The sequence below is a fragment of the Colobus angolensis genome, unplaced genomic scaffold, assembly GCF_000951035.1.
Source record: "Colobus angolensis palliatus isolate OR3802 unplaced genomic scaffold, Cang.pa_1.0 Scaffold62, whole genome shotgun sequence".
NCBI lineage: Eukaryota > Metazoa > Chordata > Mammalia > Primates > Cercopithecidae > Colobus > Colobus angolensis.
In genome coordinates, this window is record NW_012119821.1 from 3,188,193 (window position 1) to 3,213,847 (window position 25,655).

The 25,655-nt window shown below is 39.0% G+C and overlaps 1 protein-coding gene across 1 annotated transcript in view; it reads left to right on the forward strand.

Annotated features, from left to right (window-relative positions):
• The window catches only part of LVRN (laeverin), a 73,302-nt gene that overhangs the window by 9,652 nt on the left and 37,995 nt on the right, over positions 1 to 25,655 (forward strand). The window contains exons 2-4 of the mRNA XM_011963668.1: positions 18,607 to 18,749; positions 19,888 to 20,027; positions 23,410 to 23,536. Of these exons, the coding sequence (XP_011819058.1) occupies positions 18,607 to 18,749; positions 19,888 to 20,027; positions 23,410 to 23,536 (410 nt within the window). The remainder of the gene's footprint in view (positions 1 to 18,606; positions 18,750 to 19,887; positions 20,028 to 23,409; positions 23,537 to 25,655) is intronic.

Sequence of the window (25,655 nt, forward strand, 5' to 3'; positions counted from 1 at the left end):
CACTCTCTTCTGGCTTGTAGAGTTTCTGCCGAGGGATCCACTGTTAGTCTTATGGTCTTCCTGTTGTGGGTAACCTGACCTTTCTCTCTGGCTGCCCTTAACATTTTTTCCTTCATTTCAACTTTGGTGAATCTGACAATTATGTGTCTTGGAGTTGCTCTTCTCAAGGAATAGCTTTGTGGTGTTCTCTGTATTTCCTGAATTTGAATGTTGGCCTGCCTTACTAGGTTGGGGAAGTTCTCCTGGATAATATCCTGCAGAGTGTTTTCCAACTTCGTTCCATTCTCCCTTTCACTTTCAGGCACCCCAATCAGACATAGATTTGGTCTTTTCACATAGTCCCATATTTCACAGAAGCTTTGTTCATTTCTTTTTACTCTTTTTTCTCTAAACTTCTCTTCTCGCTTGATTTCATTCATTTGATCTTCAATCACTGATATCCTTTCTTCTAATTGATCAAGTCGGTTACTGAAGCTTGTGCATTTGTCACGTATTTCTTGTGTCATGGTTTTCATCACTATCAGGTTGTTTAAGGAATTCTCTACATTGGTTATTCCGGTTAGCCATTCGTCAAATCTTTTTTCAAGGTTTTAGTTTCTTTCCACTAGGTTTGTAATTCCTCCTTTAGCTTGGAGAAGTTTGATTGTCTGAAGCCTTCTTCTCTCAACTCTTCAAAGTCATTCTCCATCCAGCTTTGTTCCATTGCTGGTGAGGAGCTGCACTCCTTTGGAGGGGGAAAGGCACTCTGATTTTTAGAATTTCCAGCTTTTATGCACTGCTTTTCCCCCATCTTTGTGGTTTTATCTACCTTTGGTCTTTGACGATGGTGACGTACAGATGGGGTTTTGGTGTGGATGTCCTTTCTGTTTGTTATTTTCCCTTCTAACAGCCAGGACCCTCAGCTGTAAGTGTGTTGGAGTTTGCTAGAGGTCCACTCCAGACCCTGTTTGCCTGGGTATCAGCAGCGGAGGCTACAGAAGAGTGAATATTGCTGAACAGCAAATGTTGCTGTCTGATCATTCCTCTGGAAGCTTCATCTCAGAGGTGTACCCGACCCTGTGAGGTGTGAGGTGTCAGTCTGCCCCTAGTGGGGAATGTCTCCCAGTTAGGCTATGGGGAGGTCAGGGACCCACTTGAGCAGATGGTCTGTCCATTCTCAGGTCTCAAACTCCATGCTGGGCGAACCACTACTCTCTGCAAAGCTGTCAGACAGGGATATTTACATCTGCAGAGGTTTCTGCTGCCTTTTTTTTGGCTATGTCCTGTCCTCAGAGGTGGAATCTACAGAGGCAGGCAGGCCTCCTTGAGCTATGGTGGGCTCCACCCAGTTGGAGCTTCCTGGCTGCTTTGTTTACCTACTTAAGCCCCAGCAATGGCAGGCGCCCCTCCCCCAGCCTCACTGCTGCCTTGTAGTTAGATCTCAGACTGCTGTGCTGGCAATGAGGGAGGCCCTGTGGGTATGGGACCCTCTGAGCCAGGCGCAGAGTATAATCTCCTGGTGTGCCATTTGCTAAGACCCTTGGTAAAGCCCAGTATTAGGGTGGGAGTGAGCCGATTTTCCAGGTGTTGTGTGTCACGGTTTCCCTTGGCTAGGAAAGGGAATTCCCTTCCCCCTTGCTCTTCCCAGGTAAGGCAATGCCTCACCCTGTTTCGTCTCTTGCTCATTGGGCTGCACCCACTGTCCAACACACCCCAGTGAGATGAACCCGGTACCTCAGTTGGAAATGCAGAAATCACCTATCTTCTGTGTCGCTCACGCTGGGAGCTGGAGGCTGGAGCTGTTCCTGTTCGGCCATCTTGGTGCCCAGTTTCCAGTTTGTCTATTTTTTAATGGGTCATGCTGTTGGTGTCATGCCTGAGAACTCTTCACCAAGCCCTAGGTTCTGCAGATTTTCTATATTGTCTTCCAAAAGTGTTTTACATTTAAATCTATAATCCACTTTGAGATAATTTTTTAAGATGTTATGTTTAGGTTGGGGTTAATTCTTTTGCCTCTGGATATCCATTTTTTTTCCAGCATTGTTTGTTGAAAAGACTATCTTCCCACTATTGAATTGCTTTTGCACCTTTGTCAAAAATCTGTTGGCCACACTATTACTGGATTCTCTATTCTGTTCATCAATATAGGTGTTGATTCCTCTGCCAGTACTACATAGTCTTGCTTACTGTAGTTATACATTGTCTTGAAATTGTCTTCTTTTCTTAGAATTGTTTTAACTATTTTAGTTCCTTTGCCATTCCTTATATATTTTATGATATTCTTATATACAGCTACTAAAAATCTTATTAGGATTTTGATAAGACCTATGTTAAACCTTTATGTAAATTTAGGGAGAATTGATAGCTTTGCTATCCTTAATCTTCCATTCTATGAGCATGAAATGTCCATTTATTTAGATCTTTGATTTATTTCATCAGAATTTTATCATTTTTAGCATACAAAGCCTACACGTTTTGTTAGATTCACACTCAAATATTTAAGTTTATTTCAGAAATAGTATATGGTATTATATGTTTAATTTTGGATTTCTACATGTCTGTTGCTACTATATAGAAAAACTGCCTAGTATGTTGTTCTTGTATCCTGTTCCCTTGCTGAACTCATGAGATCTAGAGCTTTGTGTTTTTCATTTTGTAGAGCCTTTGGAATTGTCTACATAGACCATCATGTTGTCTACAAATAGATACAGTTTTATTTCTTCCATTTCAATCTATCTGCCATTTATTTTCTTTTCCTGCCTTATTGTGTTGGCTAAAACTTCCAGCACTATGTTAAACATGAGTGGTAAAAATGAACATTCTTGCTTTTTTCTCCTCATTTTAGGGGGAAAGTTTTTAGCCTTTACTACTGAGTATAATATTAAATGTAGGTTTCTGTATATGTTTTTTATCAGGTTGAGAACATTGTCTTCTATTCATGTTTTTTTCTGAGAGTTTTTTTTGCATGAATGCATGTTGAATTTTTCTAACACTTTTTCTGCATAAATTGATATAATCGTGTGATTTGTTTTCTTCTTAAGCCTGTTAATATGGGTATTATATTGATTGATTTTTGAAAATATTGAGACAGCCTTAGTTCCCCAGCCTTTTTTTTTTTTTTTCAGAGATAAGATCTCACTCTGTCACCCACGCTGGAGTGCAGGGGCATGATCATAGCTCACTGCAGCCTCAAACTCTCAGGCCCAAGTGATCCTCTTGTCTCAGCCTCCTGACTAGCTAGAAGGACAGGTGCCCATCTGGTCCCCCACCCTTTTTTTTTTTTTTTTTTTGAGACTGAGTCTCCTTCTGTCACCCAGGCTGGAGTGCAGTGGCGCAATCTCGGCTCACTGCAAGCTCGGCCTCCCAGATTCACACCATTCTTCTGCCTCAGCCTGCCGTGTAGCTGGGACTACAGGTGCCTGCCACCGCACCTGGCTAATTTTTTGTGTTTTTAGTAGAGACGGGTTTCACCGTGTTAGCCAGGATGGTCTCGATCTCCTGATCTCATGATCTGCCCTTCTCGGCCTCCCAAAGTGCTGGGATTACTGGCGTGAGCCACCGTGCCCCGCCCCCCCTACCCTTTTTGATAACAGCCCTTGCTATATAATAGAGGAGAGTGGACAGTCCTTCTAATGCAGGGAGGAAGGTGGGGGAAGACAGAGAAAAGAACAAATGGAGAAAGCAAGAGTCTACTTTCTCCCCTCCTCCTTCTGACAAGGTATAACCCTCAGACAAATTTTTCTAGAAAAGTAATTTTTCAGTAAGTATTCCCAGGAAAAATCAGCTGGAGAATGGGCAAGCATGACTGAGAAAGGAAGGAGGCCAAGCTGGGATATGCAGTTAAACAAAGTCCCATGGAGGAAAGTTCTATAGAGTAGAACCAGTGTGACTGGTTATCCAAGATGTGACTTCGAAAGGAATTACAACCAGGCTCAGAGACCTGGCCATTCAAGCAGTAGCCCAGATGAGGGCCCCATCATCAATGGAAAGCACTAAGCCTTGACTATTATGAAGGAATGGTTCACAAGTCACAAGTCACATCATCTGATGAATTCAAAAAGTCTTCTCCTTTCAAGAGGCCTCTTTCTTTCCCCTTTCTCAATATAGCCTTTGTGTACAGGAGGAAGTGTCTTAGTTCTCATGTCTTAAGGAAATAAGAGAGCCCTGGTTTGTCCTGTTTTGGGGTTCACTGAGCTTCTTGTATCTGCGAGTTTAAGGTTTTCTTCACATTTGGAAAAACTTTCAACCATTATTAATTTTTTTTTTTTTTTTTTTTTAGACAGAGTCTCGGTCTGTTGCCCGGGCTGGAGTGCAGTGGCCAGATCTCAGCTCACTGCAAGCTCCGCCTCCCGGGTTCCCGCCATTCTCCTGCCTCAGCCTCCCGAGTAGCTGGGATTAGGGGCGCCGCTACCTCGCCCGGCTAATTTTTTGTATTTTTAGTAGAGATGGGGTTTCACCGTGTCAGCCAGGATGGTCTCGATCTCCTGACCTCGTGATCCGCCCATCTCGGCCTCCCAAAGTGCTGGGATTACAGGCTTGAGCCATCGCGCCCGGCCTATTCATTTTTTTTTCCTGTTTTGTACTTTTTTTTCTCCTCTTATTCTGGCACTCCAATTACCTGTTAGGCTGCCTGACATTACAGGCACGTCCTGAGGTTCTTTTCATTGTTTTTTAGTATGTTTTCTCTGTGTGTTTGATTTTGGATAGTTCCCATTGTTTTGTCTTCAATTTCATTAATTATTTTCGTCTGCAGTGTTTAGTTTGCTTTTAGTCTCATCCAGTGAAATGTCATTTAAGATATTGTAATTTTTGGCCTGGTATGGTGGCTCACGCCTGTAGTCCCAGCACTTTGGGAGGCTGAGGCAGGTGGATCATGAGGTCAGGAGATCGAGGCCTGGCTAACACAGTGAAACCTCATCTCTACTAAAAATAAGACAAAAAATTAGCCGGGTGTGGTGGCATTTACCTGTAGTCCCAGCTACTCAGGAGACTGAGGCAGGAGAATCACTTGAACTTGGGAGGCGGAGGTTGCAGTGAACTGAGATCATGCCACTGCACTCCAGCCTGGGCAACAGAGTGAGACTCCATCTCAAAAAAAAAAAAAAAAGGATACTGCAATTTTTATCTTTAACATTTCTACATTCTCATATCTTTCATACCATTCTTCATAATGTTCATTTTTAATATCCTTGAGCATATTAGACATATTTATAATAGCTGTTTTAATGTTCTTAGCTGCTAAGTTTAGCATCTCTGTCATTTTTTGTTTTTTTCTATTGACTTCTTTTCCCTGGGTTATCATACACATTTTCTTGCTGCTTTATATTTCTAGTGATTTTTAAAACAGCTTTATTAAAGTATAACTGACATACAATATACTGCACATATTTAAAGTGTAAAACTTGGTAAGTTTTGGCATATGTATGCATATGTGGTGGTGAAACCACCACTACAATCAGCATTAATAAACATATTCATCATGTCCAAAAGTTTCTTCTGCTCTTTATAATCTCTCCTTTCTACATCACTGTAACCTTCTTATCTTCGGGCAACTATGGATCTGCTTTCTGTAGATTAATTTGCATTTTGTAGTGTTTTATATTAATAGAATCATACAATATGCACTCTCATGTCTAACTTCTTTCGTTCAGTAGAATTACTTTGAAATACATTCTTTTTTTTTTTTTTCTTTTAGACGGAGTCTTGCTCTGTCGCCAGGATGGAGTACAGTGGCGCAATCTGAGCTCACTGCAACCTCCGCCTCATGGGTCCAAGTGATTTCCCTGCCTCAGCCTCCCAAGTAGCTGGGATTACAAGTGCACACCACCACACCTGGCTAATTTTTTTTTGTATTTCAGTAGAGATGGAGTTTCACCATGTTGGCCAAGATGACCTCGATCTTCTGACCTTGTGATCCTCTTGCCTTGGCCTCCCAAAGGGCTGGGGTTACAGGAGTGAGCCACAACGCCCATCTGAAGTACATTCTTTTTGGGTGTGTCTGTTCTTTTGTGTTACTGATAGCATTTCATTGTATTGATATAACACAATTTGTTTATCCAACAAATTACCAAGACATTTTGGTTGTTTTCAGTTTTGAGCTGTTTACAAATAAAGCTTCCAGGAATACTCATATACAAGTCTTTTTATGAATTCATTTTTCTTGAGTAAATACCTAAGAGTGGAGTGGTTAAATCATATGAATATTTAGTTTTTTAAGAAAATGCAAAACTGTTTTCCAAGAAATTTGGTCATTTAAAATTTTTATCAACATATGGGAGAATTCTAGTTGTTCCAAATCCTTATCAGCACTTGGTATTGCCAGATTTTTTCATTTTAGCCATTCTAATAGGTGTATAGTGTTCTTTATTATGGTTTTAATTTATATTTTCCTAATGACTAAAAATGTTGTGCATCACTTCCTATAACTATTTGTTATCCATCCATTTTAGCAAAATGTCTGATAAAATCTTCAGTCCATTTTTCTCTTGTGCTGTTTGTTTTCTTACTCTTGAATTTAGAGAGGATCTTTTCTCAAATACATGATTTGCAAATAATTTTTCAGTTGTGGCTTGTCTTTGTATTTTTTTAATAGTATCTTTCAAACAGCAGAAGTTTTACATTTTAGTGAAGTTCAGTTTATCAGTGTTTCCTTATATATATCAGGCTTTTGGTGTTGTATCTATGAAAACATTATCTATCCCAAGCTCGTACAAATTTTCTTCTATGCCTTCTTTCAGAAGTTTTATAGTTAGATGTATGATCCATTTTGAGTTAATTTTTGCATATGGTGTGAGGTATGGATTAAAGAGTTATTTGCATATGGGCATTGAACTGTACCACTGCCATTTGTTAAAAAGTCTACGCTATCTGTACTGAGTTGTGTCTGTACTTTTGTAAAACAAGTCAGTTTTTCATAAATATATGGTATATTTTTTGATTGTCTAGCCTGTTCTATTGATCTATTTGTGTATTTTTATGCCAAATCTGTATTGTCTTGATTATTATAGCTTTGTAATAAATCTTGAAACTAGATATTATTCATCTACCAACGTTTTTCCAGTTATTTACGATATTCTAGGTCCTTTGCGTTTCCATATTAATTTTAGAATTAGCTGGTTAATATCTATTAAATAAAGAAAAAAAAGCACCTGCGGGGATCTTGACTAAGATTATGTTGACTCTATAGAAAAATTTGAGGGGAATTCAAATGTTAAAAATATTGAATCTTCTAACCCATAAATATGGTATATCTCTCTACTTATTTAGGTCTTGTTTACTCAGTTTTGAGCTGTTACAAATAGTTTCCAGGAATATTCATGAATAAGTCTTTTTATGAATTCAGTTGTAAATTAAAGTATTTTTATTAATTCAGATGAAAATTCATATGAGCTTGGGATAGACAATGTTTTCATAGATACAACATCAAAAGCTTGATATATATAAGGAAACATTGATAAACTGAGCTTCATTAAAATGTAAATCTTCTGCTCTTTGAAAGACACTGTTAAAAGAATACAAAGACAAACCACAACTGAAAAATAGGTTCATAACTATTTTATGAATTCAGGTTTTATATTTTTCACTGTATATATCTTGCACATATTTTGTCAGATTCATTCCTAGATATTTTATATTTTAAATATCTATTGTTAATGATATTTTTAAGAATTCCAATTTCTAATTGTTTGTTGCTAATTAATTTTTGCTTATTGATCTTGTATGCTACAACATTGCTAGATCACTTCTTCATTTAGCATCTTTTTATTTTAAAAAAAGCTTTTAATTTTCCATTAAATTCTCTACATATGTTGTCATACTGTCTTAAATAAAGACGGTTTTACTTCTATTTAGTTTTGATGCCTTTTGTTTATTTTTCTTGCCTTATTGCAATGTCTAGAGCCTCTAATACAGTGTTGAATAGAAAAGTAAGTAAAGATATTCTAGTCTCATTTCTTATTGTAGGGTGAAAGCATTCAGTCTTCTACCATTAATTATTAATTATGATTTTTCCTGTAAGGTTTTTTTTTTGGTAGATTCTTTTCATTAGGTTGAGAACATTTCCTTTTATTTATAATTTTCTGAGAGCTGTGATCAGGAATGGATGTTATATTTTTTCAAATGTGTATTCTGCATCTTTTGAGATGATTATATAGTTTTTATTACTTAATTTGTTAATATGGTAAATTAATTTGATTTTCTAATGATAAACTAGCCTTCCATTTTTTTTTTTTCAGTGTCTCACTTCTGGTACCCAGGCTGGAGTGCAGTGGTGCAATCACAGCTCACTGCAGCCTTGACTTCCAGGGCTCAGGTGATTCTCCTACCTCGGCCTCCTGAGTAGCTGAGACTACAGGCACATGCTGCCATGCCTAGCTAATTTTTTTGTATTTTTAGTAGGGATAGGGTTTTGCCATGTTGCCCAGGCTGGTCTCAAACTCCTGAGCTCAAGCAATCCATCTCCCTTGGCCTCCCAAAGTGTTGGAATTACAGGCATGAGCCACTGCACCCAGTCTACCTTGAATTTTTGAAATAAATTCCAATTGTTCTTGATGCATTAGCCTTTTTATATATTATTAGATTTGATTTGCTAAAATTTTGCTTAGACTTTTTGTTCTATGTTCATGAGAGTTATTGACTTGTAGTTGTAGTTTTCTTGCAATGTATTTGTCCGATTTTGATGTCAAAGTAACACTGGCTTCAAATATTGCATTCAGAAGTACTCTCTTTTCCTTGATTTTCAGAAAGGATTTATATAAAATTGGTAATATTTCTTCCTTAACCTTCTGATTGAATTTAACGCATGAGGCTACCTGGGCCTGGAAATTCTTTGTGGGATGGTTCTTAACTATAAGTTAAATTTATTTAATAGATACAGGGTTATTTAGGTTATCTATTTCTTCATTCGTATACTAAGGTAGTTTGTCTCTTTCTAGAAACTCATCCATTTAATCAAAGTTGCCAAATGTATAAGTACAAAATTGTTCAAAATATTTCCTTATTATTTTAAACATCTATAAACTCTGTAGTGACATCACCTCTTTTATTCCTGATATTGGAAATTTGTGTCTTCTCTCTTTGGGAGCTGGAGCCCTTATCTAGTACCACTCTAACACTTACTAGTTGTCTAACCAATTTCTTCAGCTTTCATAGGTTTCTTCTACTTCTAATATTCAATAATTTTATTTGGTCTGCCTTGAGATTTATCTTTTTTCAGGCTGGTAAATATGAACTTTTTATTACGGAAAATTCTTTAAACATATACAGAATATAATAAGCCCCCATTCATAACCCAGCTTTGGGAACACCTTTTTCAAAAATACTTTATCTAGCATTTTTGTTGAGTTTGAAGTAGGAGGTAAGGTTTACTGTTTTAACTCAGCCCACCATCATAGTAGAAAGTTCTTTGCTTTTAATACTTCATCTAGTCCCTTTCTAGACATTTCAGTTAGTCTTTTGATATACAAATATTTTAGACATACTTGTAGAATGCATTCATAGAAGAGAAATTGCCAGATCAAAAGGCCTATGTATTTATAATTTATACATTACCAAGTTGTTCATAGGAGGTTATACCAATCTATACACGTACCAACTCTAAAGATACATTCACTAGACTTTAGGTAGTAGTGAAAGAGTAACACCTAACAATTTATTATGTTAAAAACTCTTAGAGGTAATGCCGATTGCAGTATAAACACTAATGAAGCGTAGTTTAAGAAAGCAGGCATTTGAAGGTATATGTGTTATTAAAGTTTTACATCTGGTAAGCTAGTAACACTTTTCAACAAAAGATCTTAATAAAACTTATTGGGCCTTCCTTGAAGTCTCCCCATTTCCTTTTTAGTTGTTGATGTGCCTCGTGTCTCTCAGCCATTAATGCTAACTCCTTTGGAACACTCTGGTTTGCTGTTTCTGAAATATTAATCAATTTGGTGGCAACCCACAAATCATTTCTAGTCACAGGTGTAATTGACACTCCAGTCCTTCCGGCTCTTCCTGTGCACCCTATTTAGTGTACATATTCTTCAGTGTTCCATGGAAAATTGTAATTATATATATCTGTAATATCATGGACATCAAGACCTCAGGAGGCTATGTCAGTAGCAATTAATATTCACTTGACCTATTTTAAAATTCTCCAATGCTCTCTCCCGACCAATCTCTCTGTTCTGTATCACCATGCAGACACTCTACTGATGTATTTCCAAGTATTAGGTCACTTGATAAATGATCTACAACTGCCTTTTGGGAAATGAAGACAATCACTTTGTCTCTGGGTGAAATACTGTCTAGAAAACTTTAGATATAAATTCATTTTTCTTCCTCTGTGGTGATCATTATATTTGCTTCACTAAACTTATGGCAACCAGATCCAGTGTACCAGCGTAGACAAGCATGGGCTCTTTCAAATAAGATTGTATGAGTCAATGAACTGAATATGACCAAGTTGCCTGGTCATAATATTCTGCCTATCTGGGTGCACGTCTAACAAAATCTTCATTATCTTGGGTTCAAACCCCATGTCCAGCATCTTGTCTGCTTCATCGAAAATCAAGTAGGTTATACTTCGCAGGCTGACAAAGTTATTCATTTGCAGATCATTCAGTCTTTTGGGAGTTGCAATTATGATATCAGTACCTTTCCTAAGGTCTTCTATTTCTTTGTCTCCATCTCCACCACCATATACACAAATACTTCTAAACTTTTATTGCATCACTCAGCTTCCACTTAAAGAGTTAGCTCCTGAGTAGACATAAGGACTAACATGCGGGTCTATTCCTTTTTCCTCTATGTGTTGGAAGTCCAGATGAATATCTCCAGGCATTAAATAGCATAATGTCTTTCCTGTCCCAGTTTGGGCTACCCCTCTTAGATCTTTTCCTTGCAGAGTAATTGGCCATGTCTGTGACTGAATAGGTGTTGGTTTTTGAAAACCTGCCTTTTTAATGTTTTCCATAACTTCAGAATAACATTGAAAGGCATCATCAAATGTGCAGGTAGAATTGGGGATAGGATGTTTCTTATCATTTTTCAAGTCATCACACACTATATTAAAATTTTCCTTCCTCCAGTTGTCTACTTGCACTTGGGATATTGAACTTGTTGTTGACTCTTTGTAAAAGGTTTTCTCAATTGGTGATAAATCAATTCTGCGTTCTGAATTGTAATTTGCTTTTTTAAAAAACACATTTATCTATTACTAGTTTTGCTTTTGTTTGCATCGCCTTGCTGCCAAAAATGTTGACTAATGATTCCAGATGTCCTTTTATTACTTGGATTTTGATGTTTGTTGTGCTTTGGCTATCCTTTATTTTTGACCCACCATGACTGATCACTGCACCAACTAAGTCGTTCTTCAATCTGAAACAGAGCAGTGGCTCCCAGTGACTAGCGGCTACAGCCTCCAGGGATATAGAGGGGTCTCTTTGGTGCCACTTCTGCCACCCCTATATCCTTCACAACCTCTTTGATTCCATTCCTCTGCCAACCTCCTCTCTGGTGCTCAGGATACTGTTGAGCTTCGCCAGGTAGCAACAACCCAGGTAATGGCATTGGCTCCTACTTTTTGGTTAGATGAGAGTAAGTGCATCTGACCAGCTCTGCACTACCTGACAGTGCTGTTGTAGGACTTGTGTCAAGATTTATCTATTTTACTAATCTTCTTGTAGAATCAGTTTTTGGCTTCATTGATTTTCTCTATTGATTTTTTGTTTTTTATTTCAACGATTTATATTTTGATCTTTATTATCCCCTTCTTCTTACTTTGGCCTTTATTTTTACTTTTTCTATATTATGGTTGACACAAACTCATTACTTTAATACCCTTTTATTTCTCAGATAGGCATTTAATATGATAAATTTCCCCCCTAACTATTGCTTTAATGCCATGCCACAAATGATGTTATGTTGTTTCTTTTTTTGGTAGTTCAGAATACTTTCTAATTTCCATTTTGATTCATCGGTGACTCCTGTGTTATTAGAACTGCATTATTTGCTTTCCAAATGTTTGGGTATTTTCTCATTTTTTTATTGAATGCCTGACGTTTTAACTTTTATGTTGTTGAATGCTGGATTTGCTTATATTGCTTAGTGAATGCTGGCCCTTTTGTATAGTATCTGAAGTTACTTGGTGATCCTGTTGATCCTTGTTTGATTCTCTTGAGCCATGTTTTTAAGCTCTTTGAGAATGACTCTAAAGAAGCCTTTGCTGTAGGGCTACTTTAGGTCATTACTCAGGCATCACCCATCTGGACTCCTTCTGTTGAATAATCTATATATTTTGAAGATTTCAATACTCTGGCTTGAGAAAATTCCACAACTCCAAACAGTATGTGAACTCTGGGAGGTGTTCAGCTTACCTTTCCCTGGTACGTATTCTTTCCCCAACAGCTTCTCTTTGCCTGACCTCATGATGATTAATATTTGACCAAAGATTTGAGGGGAATCCTATGCAGATTTCTGGAAGTCTTTCTCTGCATAGTTACCTCTTCTCTTATACTCTACTCTGCAAATTCCAGCTGTCTAGGTGTCCCTGAACTCTAACGTCTGTCTCTTCAACTCAGTGAGACCACTGAATTGTTTCAGTTTCTATTTCCTGTGCTGCAGTTTAGAAACTGCTTCAAGGCAGAAAAACAGGGTAATTGGAGCCTTTGCCTTGTTTGTTTCTCTTCTCTTGAGGATCACAGTCCTGTGCTTCTGGTTATCGTGTGTCTGAAATAGTTGTTTTATATATTTTGTCAAGTTTTAAAACTGTTTTTAGCAGAAGGCTGATTTGAGCCTATGTTACTCCTTTGTGGTGGCAAACAGAAGTCTCATTATCTTTAGATTTGGGAATGCTATTAATTATAAAGTTAATCACTAGTCATCTTCATGACATCTTAGTTTAGTTTAGTTTTAGTATTTATTACATTATGTACTTCAAAGCAGGCAATGCATTGGAAAGGACCCCAGGCTTGGGAGCTGGAGCCTTGATTCTGGTACCACTGTGCACTTTGCTGGTTGTCTAATCAGTTGCATAAACTCGTGGGGAGTCAGTTTTACATCTGTAAATTAAGATGGTGGGACTCTTTAAGGTCTCTTCACTTTCGAAATTTAATAAGAGAACTCATATAATCCCATTTTTGTTCAAAGATTCCCAGAATACTTCTTGCATTTTTGAGTCTAGCATTCCCTTGATTAAAGAAAAGAAGGAACTGAAAGATATTTAAAGAAATGAAAATAGAATGATCAAGATCAAATAAGGAAAGTGTGAAATAGTTGGTGAAAATTAGGATATTTTGTAGTGCCAAATAAAGGTGAAAGCAGCATGATTAAAATCAATGAATTTGTGCAGGTATGGGCAGAGTGAACAGACAGTAGAAACAGGCTTCCTTGCAGTTGCTGTTTATGCTAGGAAACCTGGCATGGTGCCTAGGGTATGACATACAGGAGAGAAATCTGAGCAGTATTAGGAAAAGAATTTGTAAGTCTCAAAACAAGGTCGGAGACCTCAAGTGCCAGACACATGATGCTGATGTCACAGAGGAAAATGTCATTTCATTATCCTATAAAAGTGTCAAATCCACATATTTCATGTGGCTGAGCAGTTCTCTCTGGGAGATGGTTTGCACAGCAAAGATTCAAATCCTGTGTCTTTTGAAAATAGGTATAGCTAGCATATTGAAAAAGCACAGCTTATAGAATAGTAAAAACACAACTTTGTTTTTCTATTGTCCTTTTACAGTGGGAAATTTAGTCCGTGGGGTAACTTTTCTGCTCTGCATGAGGACCCCAGCAGCCTATAAGTTTCTGCTTATTCTTAGGTGACAGGTGATCTACAGTAGCTAAGTCACAAATAAGTTAGATGTGAAAATTAGAAAATCTAGTCCTGTGTAATATTCAAACCTTCAAACTTAATTTACTGTTAAACCTCCTTCTCGCCTACCTTCATTTTCTCCCATTCTCCACTCCCTACTCTTGGGCTGATTTTTAGGATGGAAGTCTGCAGTAAGGTAGAGGGTGGTAGTCCTCCTTCTTTTCTTTACCTCACATTTCTACTGTTCTTTGTCTGTCTTGATAGCTGCTATGTTGATTCCATGGCGGTCCATGGGGCTGGGGTGACAGGGAAAGGTGATGCATAGGACTTCTTACTTGAGCTGGCACTGTTGTCATTTTTTCTCATTCTGGTCTTACAGATGCATTTTCCCCTTGAGATGTCATTTTCCTGGATTATTCATTGTTTTCCCTCTTTTTTTCTACAATTTCCTTGACTCAGCAACTTCTCCTATTTCTTTGTTCTGACAGTCATCATGACTTCTTCCTTAGCCCGTAGACACCAAGCAGCATATCTCAAAGCTCCTCCAGACTCCTGCAGGTGGCTCTATTGTTCTAACCCAAGACAGTCCCCATACTGGCTCACTTTGTGTGGTAGGGGACACAGCTCTTGCAAGGAACACTCATACATCCCTGGCCTGAGACTGGCGTGAGTCCCAGGGCAGCAGCACTCCAAAGAAGTCAGCCATTCTCATGCCTTTTAGATCCCCACCTGGTAGGAGTTAGACCTTGGCCATACTGTCAACTTCATCTTTCTCAAAAGTAAGTTGGGCTTCTAAGCCTCTCAGCCTGAGGAAACGCTTTCACTGCTCTCTGAGGGATTCTGTCCTCCAAGCCCATAGTTAGAAGGTTGCCCCTCCTCCCAACTCCCTGAGAGCATGGAAAGCTTGGCAAAATAATGCTTACCCCTCCCATCCATCAAGAGATATCTTCTCTAATCTCTTTTGTCTCTATTCTCTGACCCTTATTCTGTGGCCCTCATGTAGCTGAGAAGCCCAACAGGCAAACCCAGGTTCTCAAGGCCATTTATTTTGAAAATCTTCATAACATGTTTTGGCACCTTTCTGTGGAATTTTACATCTATTATGTTTTGTTGCCTGGTGAAAACTTCAGTTTTCAGATTCTATTACACAAGTAATAAATGAACGTGATTCATAAGCCAACCCTTGAACCACATGGATGTGGTTCACTGGATGTTACACAGTCCAGTAAGTGTAACATCTGGCTCTACTAAACATTTTGATTTCTGAGTGCGTTATTGTGTAAAAAACACTGTGTGGGAGGACAGCTTTCCTAAGAGTTTTATTTAATACTTGTCCAACTATGCTATTCAGCACCTGTTAACTAGAGCTGTAGGCATACAAAGTTCGTAAAATAATTCGGAATGAAATAGCTTACTGAGTGGATGTAGTAGATTTTTTTAATGTGGTAGTAGATTTATTCTCCAAAGGTGTCATGTGGTTCTTGACTACAAAGAAACCAGTGAGTCCATGATCCACTTCCAGAATGAGAAAACAGTGAGTCCATGATTCTCTTTCTAGACAAGAGGGCAGTAAATTTGCTCTGCAATACTGACCCACAAGGAGACAAATTCTCCCAAATTAACTCCCTCACCAGCTGACAATTCTAAACACAGACTTAATGGACACCATAATAGCATGTTTCAGTGAGATTTGAAGGGAGGAGAGGCTGGTGAATGGTTCTATTTCCTGAGGCCAGAGTATCTTTAGAGGGTTGCTTGAGTCCAAAGCACAGAGAAAAGGGAAGGAAGCACCACTGTGAGGTTCCCGAGGTGGCATAATTAGATCATATGTGCTGCTGGTTAGACCTGACTTCTGCAGTTAAGGTTGAGAGCCAGAGACTGTGTGTTGTAGGGATTTTCCCCTAACTTTTTGTTTGTTTGCATAAAACTAGGGAGGGAAATAGTTGAATTAAATTTGAGAGACTTTATTTTACTTATTTGGAGACCTGAATCATGGAATTGGAAGATGCTTACTTGATGTTTGATTTGCTAAAGTGGTGACTCTTTAAGCTGGCATCTCCACCTGCTTTTACGCTCCAGGTTCACTTTTGGAATCTGTAAAATAAAGTTTCCCACTTCCTTAAAGAGTCTAATTTTCTCTCTGCTCCCCACCTTGCAGCCTCTTTGAGATTCATAAGCTTTGTGAGGTCATGGCAGCTGAGAATGTATGATCAAGCTTTACTTCCTATAGTTTCTGTTACAAAGACAATAGGCATTTGTTGGCTTTTAAAAAATACATAAGCATGTATTTTTTAATATGCCACCAGTTGTACGAAATATCGTATAATTTCAGAGGGCTCAAAGACCTCCTGAAGGCCATGCATGAACCTGGAAGAGGGTTGTTTCTCCCAACTTTAGATGACTCATGGGCTCTTTTTCCATCTTGCTGGATATCTTAATCTCTCTTAGAATCACAGTTTTAGGGTTCTGAGCGGCCTTAGAGATCATCTACATTTTATAGAAAATTTAAGTGGTATGTTAAGCAACTTTCCCAAAGTTACACAACAGCCTTTACAGATTCCAAGCAAGAACTCAGGTGGCTGAATTTCCTGTTCATGCCTGTTCTTTCCACTATATTGTCAATGGCTTGAATTTTCTCTACTTTGTCCCATCCCCTTAAAGACAGTAACTAGAACCATGAAACAAATGCCAGTATAACAAACTCTGCCAAAGTACTTTTTATTCTTTTGCATATACTGATATCATGCTGCTTTTATTTTATATTAATTCTTGGCCAAACAGATACTTACACAATTGCTGTGAACCCAGATTTTTGTCAACTCATACAGAAGAAAAAGATACATAACCTCTCATTTCTAGCAGTTTCAAATTTACTAGGGAGACAAATATGACTCATGTTTAACCTGTGGTCAGCTGTAGCCCCTAGAACATTTTTTTTTTTAATTTTTAATTTTTGTAGGTATAATAGTAGTTATATATATGTGTGGGGGTACATGAGATACTTCGATGTAGGCATGGAATGCATAATAATCACATCATGGAGAATGGGGTATCCATCCCCTCAAGCATGTCACACATCCTCTGTGTGACAAACTAATTATACTCTAGTTAATTTTAAAAGTACAATTAAATTATTTTGACTATAGTCACCGTGTTGTGCTATTAAATACTAGTTATTATTCATTCTTTCTGTTTTTCTTTAACCATTCCCACTTTCCCTAACCCTGGGACATTTAAAGATGCATCTGAAACTAGTGATTTCCGAACCTCCATTCCATCCTGTAACTTATCCCTCTTTGAATTATTCTATAGTTCATCTGTATCAAGAATGATTTGTGAGATTGGAAGTGATATAGGAGAATTCAAAGGGGATTTATTGGTAAATTTAATTACCAATAATTTAAAAGCTCAAACAGCAGTACAAGGTAAATAGGGTCATTATTTTCTAGGTGGAGAAACTGGGACTTAACAAGATTATGTGACTGTCCAAGATTTCTCAGTTGGTAGTAGATGGAGTGGAGTAGGGTCTTGCAGTAAAAGTAGCTGATGTCAGAGCCCACAGTCCAGTCTATGCAAGTAAGCATATAATAATGTGGGCAAGAGCAAATAAGCCAAACAGGCCTTACTATAAATTATTGTTTTTGTCAATACAATGAGGTTATGACACCTCAAAATAGCTGACTGAGAGGTGTTTGCATGTGCCAACTGTTCTGAGTGTCCTTCCTAAAGCTGTGTGAATTTTTACACGAGCAGCAGCCTTATGATGGTGAAGGAGGGATCACAAGAGTAAGTAATGGATGGCATACACTCTTGAGATATCTTTGTTGAATTCACCTTTTATTTATTCAAGAATTGGGCCTGATGCAAAAACAAATGTATCAGAGACTTTAAGTCTCAGGACCTTAGTTGAAAAAGGAATTTAGCATCCACAGTTGTCATCTAAAGACAGGTTCCCAGGTAAGCAAGTCTTCGCAAATGGGATAATGAGACTGCAGGGTTTCTGTGTGTGTGTGTGTGTGTGTGTGTGTGTTTGTTTGTTTGTTTTGAGAAGGAAGTTGTTTGCTGGGACCTATGCTGTCATCAGACTCAGTCAGTAGTGGCAGAGTGTATACCTGACATCCTCTTGTCTGCTCAGGGTATTCTTGTCCCTAAGCTTTTCCCTGTGAGTCACCAGTGTGTGGTGGGATTATGTCACTCTTTGTATTTTATGTGGTGGGATAATGTCACTCTTTGTATTTTGCCATGGAGATAGAGGAACAATTAGTAGGGATTTGATACATTTACCCATATATAATTGAAAGTTGTTTTGTTCAATCAGCATGTACCCATATTGTTTACTCCCAAGGGTGTCCAAAATGAAACTTTTTGTAAGTTTTTAGCTAGAAAGAAGAGGAGGCATGTGAGAAAAAGAAAAAAAAATGTAGACATTCTTCCACTGACTTTTACTTTAGTGGAAGATGAAAGCAATGGACCATTCTCAAAGAAGTACTCCTAGTTTTATAAAGACCTGGTTCTCAAAAGACTGGTGTTGCATATTTGCTATATTTGTTTCTATTCTGTTTGTAAAAGGTTTTAAAGGTTTATGATGTAATAAAGCAAATACTATTTTGTGGTTGAAAAGTAAAGAGTGTGCTTGTATTTAGGTCTTAGGAGAATTCTAAGGTGCCATGATAATTGGAGTGTGTTGGTGTGATGGGGTGGGCAGTCAGGAAGATGAGAGGAAATTTCCTCTAACACACCAGTCTAACTTACAAACCATCATCTCAACATTTTTTTAATTCCACTGGGTTGAGATAAAAATAAATAAAAATTTCCCCCAAAATGTATTTCAGGGCCCTGTTAGCATCCCAGCTGGAACCAACATTTGCCAGGTATGTTTTCCCTTGTTTTGATGAGCCAGCTCTGAAGGCAACTTTTAATATTACAATTATTCATCATCCAAGTTATGTGGCCCTTTCCAACATGCCAAAGCTAGGTAAGTAATGCTTTCTGTCTATATCTAGCTGTCTGTCTATATAAATTTTGTAATCACATTTACACCAGTAGCTTTTCCAGGCAGTATATTATGATATGTTACAATTACAGTCTACTATAATTAGGTAGAGCAGTCACCTGGGGTATGTGTCAGCATCCACATCTTGGAGATGGTAAATCCTGATTCTTTTCGTATTAGAAGCTGCGGGTTTTATACTGTTCTTATATATAGGCAGTCTGCCTGCCACTTAGTTTGGGCTTCAACTGTTGATCATTAGTGATAACAAGCCGGTGGGCTTAGACTGAATCTGGTGCACAGCTGTGTTTCATTTGGCTCATGTGCCTTTTTTCTTTTTGTTAAATCAGTTTCCAACTTTAAAATATCCAGAGATTTTACATAAAAATTTAAATGTGAAAACTTAGAAGTTCTAACAACACTGGACCTACAGCTCTTACATGGCAGTGATCAGTTACGTTTGAGAAGAGGCTTTAAGTCTCAGGACCTTAGTTGAAAGGGAATTTAGCATCCACAATGGTCATCTAAAGGCAGATTCCCAGGTCAGCAAGTCTTGCTGTCTCCAGCAGGAGGTTGGCTGCCTCCTGCAGCCTCTTCTCAGATGATCCTCACCACTCCCTATTAGCGTACACCAACCCATTTCACGTCAAGTGCCTGGCCCTTGTAGGCATTTGGGTTTGTGATTTCAGCTTTAAAGGCCCCAGATTGCTTCCACTAAAATCTTAGTTGAAACCTGAGAGTAGTAGAATTGCACCTTGTTGACCTACCATGGGGCCTGGGCAGCTCTAGATTAAGTGTTGTGAGAAATGGGCTGGACTAGAAAACAATAGAATTAGGTGGGAGAGAAAGGAGGCAGATTGGGGACTAAGCTTATGGTGCTCGTGGATTTGGCCCTCAGTCAAGCCCATATTATTCAAAATGCTGATTCAGGCCCAGGATACTGTTTTGAGATTTTCCTAATGTAGTTTTGGATAGCTTAGGAGTAGGTGGAGAAATCTGAACTGCTAGACTATGAGGAGTAGCTGGAAAGGAGTAGCTGGGTGACAACTGACTTGACAAATTATTTCAAAGACATGTTATTGCTTAGATTTGCTGTGATTTGAACTAAAATAAATTTCTCTAGGTCAGTCTGTAAAAGAAGATGTGAACGGAAGCAAATGGACCGTTACTACCTTTTCCACTACGCCCCACATGCCAACGTACTTAGTTGCGTTTGTTATATGTGACTATGACCATGTCAACAGAACAGAAAGGGGCAAGGAGGTGAGTGAGGAAGATTCTGTAGGTAAGGAAGAGTGTACTGGCTGCAGATTATTCATCTATTCTTTTCTGCATCCAGTGGTTATGCCTGCATATCCCAAATCGATTCCTAGTTCTCTCTCCCAAGCCCTGTAAAAGTTAGTGTGGCTTTGCAGAATGGGACATAACATTTCCTATTGCCGTTCTTTGGATAGGTTTTCATGGAAAGACTCCATATTAAACCCACTCCTCAAGGCAAGGTCTGTGCCCCCTCTTCCCAGTGTGTTTCTGCTTTTGCAGAAGACAGGAGAGAATGGGGAGCACTGCTGCACTGGCACCTTGATGTTTGGGTTTAGTGTGTGATGTGTACTTATCCCAGGGTTAATGGAGTCTTGAAGCTGGGGTGATATTCAAAACAGTTAGCAACCAGCGTTGCTGAGCATCAACCAGTCAAAACAGACACCAGCCAGGAACAACTGCTATGGCTGAAATGGTGCATGCAGGTTAAAATATTATCCCTGTTGTTCTGTGAAAGGGCCATATAACAAAGTGACCCCCAAATGCAGAAGGAGCTGAGAGACTGAGGAAGGAGGCAGACAAATCTAGTTTGTTGGTTTGGGATGTTTTATTAGGGGAACTTAAAGACAGAAGCATGGTCTTGGCTGGCTGCAAGACAAGTAGATCTTTGCTCTGCAGTTCCCCAGACCCAGGGCTTATATCTTCGGGGAAAAGCATACATGCTCTGGAAGAAATGTGTAATTGGCCACATCACAGCCTATGATTTCCAGAACAACAAGGGTGCTTTTGAAGGAAACTTACTATGAACAGGTGTTTCTACATAATGAGTTAACATGTTAACTAGACATTTAGAGGCACTCTTAGACTCAAGTTTAGCCAGAAGTTACATAGTGGATTAGCATTTAAAATAAAGTCACGCTTGTCCCCATACCTATCCAGAAGCTGAACTGCCGGATTCTTCAGTTCTGGAGCATGCAATGCTGTTTCTGAGTTGTGTGCTAGTTTTCATCCAATTACCCCCTTTATAATAATCTTTTAGGAAAATATAGAGGTTATACTGGCAGTGCTTTATATACTGGTTCACTCCCTATCACAGTGGGCCTTAGGCCTAGTTCTTTCTAGACACATAGACTTCATCGAGCTGAGAAAAATCAGGCCCTGTAGTTCGCTAACATACTCTCCTGGGCCCAAGATCTTCCAGGCTTGCACCGTTGACATGTGGAGAAAAGGAAGCTGTGGGTGAGACAAGCCCCTCATCAGGGAAGAATCACTCAAAGCTACTCCTCCTTTACAACTCCTAACCTGGTGATGAATTAATAATATTGTGTTGGCTAAGCGATTCTCAAAGCTCCTCCTAACTTAATGAATTAATAATACTGTGTTAGATGCAAATGACAGCTTGTTATCTTCGTAAGCTGTTGGCTCAAGTCTGATTTTCCTATTGAATAATTACTAGTAGATCCTTGTCATCTACAGATATAACACTGGCCAAGTTAAACGTGCATGGCTTATATTGTTAAATCTGCTCAGGCATGATTTGGAAGCATGTGCTTTGAGTTTGGCAAGGAGGAATGGGCCCCATGGCTCCCATAGGTAATGACAGACCAAAGGTGATTCCTCGGCTTCCATTATCTCAAGTGCCTTGTTGTGGTAAGTGCTGCCGCACAGTCAACAATTCTTGTAGAGGGATGAGATCTATTTATCGGTGAAAGATCACCCTGGAAAGGATGCCAGCTGCCATAGAAGCAACAAGGAAATGCAGCATGCCTAAGACAGTCATGTTCTTAGCCAGCACACTGAAGTTTGGCATGAGTCTGTCAGTGGAATGTGAACATTTGGCTACAGCTCAGCTTTACAGAGTTAATGAGTCCATTACACACTCTGCAGAGGAACGAAAATAAACACTTGGAATAGAGTCCAACCCGTTTACAAATTTCTCATTAAGTAATAGATAAAGATTTCGTGAGATGGAAAGTGTGGTTAATGTGTGGCCTGAGAATAAACATAAGAAACATGTAAGTAGTTCAGAATTTACATAATTCTAGAAATACTTTTAAGCAGAAATAAAAGCACAGTAAGACGAATATGTTCTTGGAGGGTACAAATCTGTAAATACTGTGATTCTTTCATTTCCTTAGCATTTTCTCTAATGTTTTGCAGAGCGTTCTTCCTTAAATTAACTGCATTCACAACAGGACGAATATTTTAATTATCTCACTTGGTAACTTTCATTCCAAGATCTTTAAGTTTTATGCATGTTCTTTAACATTAATGCTAGCAATTCTGTTAAAAATTGCTTACCTGGCCGGGCGCGGTGGCTCAAGCCTGTAATCCCAGCCCTTTGGGAGGCCGAGATGGGCAGATCACAAGATCAGGAGATCAAGACCATCCTGGCTAACACGGTGAAACCCCGTCTCTACTAAAAATACAAAAAACTAGCCGGGCGAGGTGGCGGCGCCTGTAGTCCCAGCTACTCGGGAGGTTGAGACAGGAGAATGGCGTGAACCTGGGAGGCGGAGCTTGCAGAATGTTAAAACAACAGGATATTACTCACCAAAATCCGGCCACTGCACTCCAGCCCGGGGCGACAGACCGAGACTCCGTCTCAAAAAAAAAAAAAAAAAAAAATGCTTACCTTTTGTTTTTGTAGAGTTTACAATACTTTCAATTTACAGTAAAAATTAATGTTAAAACAACAGGATATTACTCACCAAAATCACACAAATAAGCTCCAATTACCCAAACAATAGTGTGGTCACACAAGACGGACAAAACATGGCAGATTTCCTTTTCCTTGCTAAAGTGGAAGTGTCATTTTGCAACAGAATAACAAGAGAATTTTAATTTACTTGCTTCGACAACTTTAAAATTATGAGACATTTGATAAACTTTTTTAAATTAGGAGAATTAACCTTATTTCAAATTTTGAAAGTAAAGTAGGACTAGTAATGTTCTAACTGCCAAACCATTTTAAATTTGCATGATTTAAAAATGCTTGATATGTACCATACTATATAACTTCCACTCACAGTGCAATTCTGTTTTAGATCATTAGTAATATATCCTAAAATGGGAAGCAAGGGCCTAAAGTGTACAAAATGCCTATAGAATCTACACTTACTGTAGGAATAGATGGTGGTACGACCCATTCCAAGGGTTGTTTTATGAAATACACTTTCATACACTTTCGGGGGAATCACTGTTCATAACTTAGTGAACAGCCTTCAGGGGTTTTCTCAGGACATGTAGGCATGCAAGCATTTTATTATGTAGCTTCTTCTGAAAAGGTAAGACTTTGACTCAGCAGCAGGGAATTGGAGCAAGCAGACTGCTTCTTTACAAAATCACTACTGGTTTTCCTAATCACTGTTTAACTGTTTTGATTTAGATACGTATCTGGGCCCGGAAAGATGCCATTGCAAATGGAAGTGCAGACTTTGCTTTGAACGTCACAGGTCCCACCTTCTCTTTTCTGGAGGATTTGTTTAATATCAGCTACTCTCTTCCAAAAGCAGGTGAGGTAATCTTTTCCTTTCAGTGCATTTGGTTTCCTGTTATTTGGGCCCTTGGCTGAGGCCTCAAGATACACAGACAAACCCATAAGGATCCACCGTCACCATTTAGCTGCTGTTTTGGAGTTAGCCTCATGACCTATGTCTTACACCTTCTGAAACACACAGAGGCCCACCGGTTCTTTCTCTGTACAGAGCCACGTGCTCAGCAGCTGCTGAAGAGCTCTCAGACTTTTTAGGTCTCTCCTGGCTACTCAATGGAAGCCTCCCATCCTCTAGACCCTGCTTTCTCTTTCGTGTTCAGGCCTTTTCTCTCATACTGCAAGTTTGCAATGCTGTGTCTGGATCATTTTAGCTAGTGGGCTTTCAGAAGTTACTTCAGTTCCCTTTACTAAGTTGTACTTTTTAAAATATCCATTGGCTGTGAATCACTGAATTAGGACTTAGTGGTCCCAACTGTGAATTTTCATTGTATAAAATTGGAATGATATGTGAATATAATATGATCCTTAAGGAAATACGTAAATATTTAACCTTTCATAGATCTGTGTGGTATGTCCTTAAAATTGTATGAGTCACTCAGCTCAGAAAGTTGCTCAATATTTTTTCTCTCTAAATTGAAAGTATCATGTAAATGTATTTTGTTCCTCTGACATGTTAGCTGAAGACTTGGAAAAAGTATGCTCTGCCTATACTGGCAGATAGTGGAAGAAGGTGGGGAGTAAATATTTGGGAGCTTGAGCCTTCTGAACCCCAGGAAGTCAGGATCTCTGCAGCTTGAGCATTCTGGCTAAGGAGGAATGGGGAATGAAGGGATGGAAACCGTCCTCGGCCCATACGGAAATCCTGGAGGTAACACCTATCATTCAGGGATTTGGAGGCAGCGGGAGCTCAGGCATGGAGACTAAGCTCCTGGCATTTCTGGGGCTTGAGGCTCCCAAGATGCCCCTTGTCTTGGCAAGAAAAGTTCTATTTGTATTTATTTAGATGAGAAGTCCAGAGTCATCCTCGACACCCTGTTCCCTTGAAGCACACCCTCGATCTAATTAGTCACCTTATCATCCCCTACATCCATCCATCCATCCACTCACTTCTTACTGTCCCCCTGGTTCTCCCTAGTTTTCATCATCATCTCCACCACAGCTGTACTCTCATAGCTTCTCCACATTCCCTCCAAGCCATCCTTCATATGAAACCAGAAGGATCTTTCCAGAGAAAATCTGATCATGTTACTGTTCTCTTTAAAACCTCTGTGTGACCTCCCATTGCCCTGAGGGTTAAGTCCGAAGTCAGTACCATGTCTTTCTAAAGGTGCTTCTCTTACCAACCTCTCAGGGCTTTTGGCAGTTCCTGAGTGGGAAGGATGCTCTAGCTCTGTCTCTGCTCACTCCTATGCATTCGTTCACCTTCCTCTTGTCTCCACCAGGCTCTTACACATGCAGTTTGCACATCCTGAAGTGCCTTCTATCCACTGCTTAATTCACTTCTGTTTCTCAACTCAGTGCCTCTTCATCCAGGAAGCCTTCCCTGACTTCTTTTCTCACACTTCCACAGCATCCTGCGTATTCCTCCGTTTGAACTCTTGACCAATTGTATTTTAATTATCTCCCTCATTGGATCTTGGAGTTAGGATCTGAAGGGTCTTTTTCTTTGTGCCTCTAGAACCTATGGCAGTCAGGTGGTCAACAGCAAACTTTTTGGGGGATGGAGGAAATAAATATATGTGATTAGTTCAGTAATTCCACTTAAATTCTGACCAGATTATTAATTCCTGGACATCAGGGATACATTTGATACTTTCTTTGTAACCTTCATAGCATCTCAACTGATGTTACCCTATGAGCGCTCATAGGAGGCACTCAATCAAAACCTTATTTTTATTGATAGGTGATTAAAATAAAGAGTTCCTCTATTACTGGGTTTTTAGGAGAAAGATAACTAATGTTTCTTAATTGCTTTAACTCTTTGCTGAGTCACAAACAAAACAAAACAAATGCCTCCCCTACCAGCATTTCCTGCATATGCCATGTCCTTACCGTCAGTGAGTTGAGTGAAAAACAATTTGGTTTATTTCTTCTGTGCTGTTCTTTTAGCTTATTTTCTTGTAGCTTGCTCAATGAAT